Raw genomic sequence first — 4,537 nt, forward strand, 5'->3', positions numbered from 1 at the left:
AAATATTTCTCCAAAGATACGTTGATTTGTTGAAGCTTTCTTTCAGGGTAATGTTTCTATGCGATGCATGGATCGATGATGTGTTCATCATATTTGCTTCGAGTATTTGTTAGAAATATGAGGCGGTAATTACTGACAATTTTAAAGATTTTGAGTTGATTTAGGAATTTTTCAGTCATCCGGTATTTCCTCATCGGATATTGAATGCTGGGATATGAGAGGGAATAACGTCAGAGTGAATTACTGTATAAGGAATTTTATGTATCTCATTGACGCCACTAAAAACTGGTGCCCTGGGTTTATACATACGAATGCGATTCCTACAGTGCCACTCAGTGAGAGCCTATATAGGTTAAATATGGGATACTGAATTGCTAGAGTAAAAACATGGTGAAAGAATTGTCGGAAAGAAACTGGCACGCCTAGTCGTCAAGGGCCCTGCGATGTCGTCTTGCCATCAAATTCAAGCATGTGGACTTCTCGTTTATAGAATCTTGCAGGACTACAAAACATCGTTAACGATATTGGTGAAAAGCAGGTCTGATATTCAGACTGCGTCCTCAGTATCTTTACAGCGGAGGTTATGGTCGTCCTTCAGCACATGAGGTAAACTGCGCGTCAATACAGACGATCATGATGGTGAAGAGGCTTGGGTGCTTTCTTTCTCAGCTGCGTCACATACATAAGCTACCGGACTCATGACACTTAATGGGTGTCGTAGGAGAAGGACTAGTTGACAAGAGCATAAATCAAGGGCCACAGGCTGTGATTAAAAAAAAGTCCTGTCTGAATTTGTGGACAGCACAATTACTGCATTTGATACAAATTTTAACGCAATGAAATCGCAAATCAGACATCTACGAGCAAAGGCATTGTTTTACACACCATTGATCCATTCATAACAAATGAAATAGACAACACATCAAAGTTTGATAAATGAATCTCTTGAATAAAAAAACGCCTACCACACTTCAATAAAGCACGTTCACAGACCAAGATCAGTGACAAATTTGTGCTTCCTCCCAAATACATGCACAATAAAGAAGTGGAAGAAAAAAAGCAATAAAATTCTTCCAGAGTTCTTGAGCGTTATGTGTAAAGTTAAAACCATCGTCACAGCATAACTGGGCAAAAGGCCTCCCACGAGCAAATCTTTTGCAATGACGTCCTTGTCACAAAACGTCGGGAAACATGCCTCATTCTGAAGCACCTTACGCCCATATCGATGACGCGCATCAATCTATCAGTCTATTATTACATTATGTGAGTAGTGAACAATTGGTTGCAAGATTCACGACGCTCGTGACCTATTGAGCACAGTAGGAAAATGACAGCACCGTATTGCTTGGCGGAAAAGCTTGGCCTGCTAATATTATAAGTAGATCACTCTTCTATGGAGCTTGTGATCTTTAGAAATGAGTGGAAATAGTACAAGCGTTCACCAAAAACTGGTGTCAAAATAAAAACAGAATTGACATAGGAAATGAAGGTCTAGAGGAGTGCATACTAACCAAGGATGTGGAGCCTGTCGAGAACTCTTTGGGGGATAACAATGGCAAGGGGGCACATTCGTGGAGCACAGTAGTAATCTTCTGTTAGGTGAAGAAAACACATTTCTTCTCAGGGTTCATCTTGGCGCCAGGTGTGCAGTTGAACGACCTCGCGAAGGCAGCAGTATTGCGAGCAATTTTGTTGCAGTCCGCAGTGTAGGCGCTGTGGAAGTTGTGTGTAGAGCAGGCCATGTAGCAGATGGTCATGAAGAACGCTTTCAACGGTGGAAGGTCTTCTCCGACAGGAAGGCTACCACTGCCGCCCTCATCAGCCTGTTGCAGTGCAGCGTACGCGATTTCAAGCGCCGGTAATTCTGGAAACTCGCTTCCTTGCGTTTTGAGGCAGCTGTTGCGCTCTCGAAAACCTTTTTTCGACCCTTCTGAAAGAATGCTGTCAACACTTGTGCCATTTGGCAGCCAGCGAATGCCAGTTTCATCAAAGGCCTTAGCCAGCTCCAAAGCGAGCAGGTATCCCAAACCACCGAAAAGCATGGCGTTTGTTCCTTCTCTATAGTACAGCGGGGGATTGAGCATATATATTGGCATTTGTATGAGGCCTGAGAAGCAGTCATATTCGGGGTAGGATTGGGCGAAGTTCAGTGGTAAAATACGCGCTTCGTAATACGCCTGGGAATCTTGAATGCGGCTCAATTTCTCCATTTCAGTGCGTATGGTCCTTCTTGTTTGCATCCAGAGCTCAGCGAACGATTCCGCCGTGGTCGGATACTCCTTGTAAATTTCCTCAAGAGTCTGGTTACCCATCAGCTCCTGATCAGGCCACGCCCTTTTCTTAACCGACGCAATCTTGTCACTGATGACGCGCTTGCCACGTTCGTCAATCCACGATGAATTCTCGACTTTCTTGATAGCAGCCGATACCATTCTTTGGAACCTGGTCCGAATAAGGTCCTTGTCCTTTTCGTTCTTGCTGGTGGACATTTCAAGCGAGAGCACGAGCACCTTGTATGTCGATTCAACGTGTAATCCACAGTAAGTGGACTTGTAGACGTTAGCCTTGTAGATATTGCCAAAATGCCTCAGCAGCATCCGAGGCTCAGCTATTGGAGCGTACAACTGAACGAATGCCCAAGAAAACTGGTGGAGAAGTCTAAATTTGCCGTACTGGCTGAAGAAGCTACCGATAATCTTTAAGAGGTTGCTACTTTGGAGGCTAACGACGTCACCGACACCCAACGGAGGATCCACTTTTATTATTTTATAAAGGAGCTTCTTCCACATGGCTGAAGTAATGGGTTGGGAGTAATCACTGAATTTTTCGAGGTGAAAGGCAACAGGGGATTTTATTCGGGTGAAGATGAGTTCACTCAGGCGAGTTAGTATACTTCCATCCATGATGCGAGTGTCATTGATCGTAGCTTCTAGAGTCGATGCGTCCGTAGTGCCCGAGTTATTAACGCTAAGGTCTCTATAGAAACCCATCCAGTACTCAGTGTAGCTTCTAATTTCCTTCACAGACTCGTACTGGTTCAGAAGAACAGGTATCTGTTGCGCAGGACCGAAGTCGAGGCGCCATTTTTTATGAGCTGGCAGAGGTAGCACACGGACCTCGAGCCACAAATCAATTCGCCACTTGTGTGAGAGCGCCACTATGACACCTAGAGGGTCGGCGTCCTCTGGCGACGGCTCCGGCCAACTGAGATCCATTTCCCGCATAAGCTGCTTGAAATCCGGTACGCAGGCGCCACCGTGGTCATTCGTGCTCATGCAGGCATTGTACATGTTGAGGGCCTTCTGGCCCGCCTGGATCTTTTGCGTGCCGCGGACGAGCATGGTAGTGAAGTCTGCCAGCCGCGAGAATGTAACCTCATCGACGGGAGTCTTCACGTGCACCCGCTTATCCCGAGTAGGAAACCAACTGGAGCAGACATACGCTGAAAAATCCTCGCACGGGTCGATACTCCTGTTGAAACGAGACATCAGAACATTCATGCGTAATTGCAGGCAATCGTGTCGCAGTACGGCTTCCCCTACGAAACTGTTTTCTCGGTCCGGAATGTCAACGCGATCGTTGTGATGACGACTGCGAGGAGCAAAACCGTTGTCAGAAACACGATCCCTGCGGCAACACCTTTTCTGGTTGGACTGAGCTGCAAGAAATTAAAAAAAGAAACAAAGTTTACAGTGTAAATTTAGCCCTCTGAAACCAGATTAATGCGTCCCAACGGCTAATTTAAATCTTTGTTAACTTCATGTGGCACTCATGATGAGAAAACAACAGGATTGCGGAAGCAAGCTACCGACCAGAAGGCTCAGTCTGGCGCACCTTCTGTCAACAAATATTCTGTGCTATTACCTCAAACTAAATTTTGTAATGAGAATTAAATGAGTGCACTTGACAAATAACCTCGTCAGTAGTTTATGAACTGCTTCATGTGTTAAAGTACTTGCAACCCTGTCCTTCATTTTGAGAGAAGTAGTGAGTGACGAAGTGCATGGAATAATAGTGATAAAGAACAACAGAATCTTGCTAAAAAACTAAGGCTTCGCCATTTGCTTTTAACTACGAATTTTTTACTTTTGTAATACGAGACGAGACGTTTTATTTCGTATGTTGAGTATCACTAGCCTGTAGTTACATCGCTACCACATCACAGCGCTAAACTAAAAATAAATTAAAAGGATTGAGCACTGCTGAACCGAACATAGAGCGAAAGCATTAGCTGCGGGTGAACGAGCGTTTTTCTTCTTCCCCAGCCCACATATAAAGCTCCGCTTTAACCAAGCCCAAGCTGTATAAACGTGCCTGAGAGGCCTATAGGGGTAACGTGAATGCCAGTGTCCTGGTAGGCTGAGTCTGACATAAACGCCCCATGTGAAACGAGAGACCCAAGTTGGCAGCTCCTGCCAGGGTACCATGGACACGTACACGAACAGAGAGACGCCACACCGCGACGAGCGGTTAGACCTGGCTTAGTATTGCTTTCGCAATAAAAATATTTGTTGTGACAGCAAATACATACAGGAAA

General features: G+C 45.1%; 1 protein-coding gene across 1 annotated transcript; it reads right to left on the reverse strand.

Moving 5' to 3' along the window:
• Positions 1–1,595: 1,595 nt before the first annotated feature.
• On the reverse strand, positions 1,596–3,500 carry LOC146180657 (neprilysin-1-like). Its single transcript, XM_084575616.1, has one exon. It carries the CDS (start codon positions 3,498–3,500, stop codon positions 1,596–1,598), a length of 1,905 nt encoding a protein of 634 aa, XP_084431742.1.
• Between the last annotated feature and the right edge of the window lie 1,037 nt (positions 3,501–4,537).

This window comes from Amblyomma maculatum, chromosome 8 (genome assembly GCF_055883805.1).
Source record: "Amblyomma maculatum isolate TAMU_Amacu chromosome 8, ASM5588380v1, whole genome shotgun sequence".
NCBI lineage: Eukaryota > Metazoa > Arthropoda > Arachnida > Ixodida > Ixodidae > Amblyomma > Amblyomma maculatum.

What these genes read in the sequence shown, in the direction of transcription:
- LOC146180657 (XM_084575616.1), bottom strand. Translation starts at nt 3,500, where the DNA reads ATGAATGTTCTGATGTCTCGTTTCAACAGGAGTATCGACCCGTGCGAG.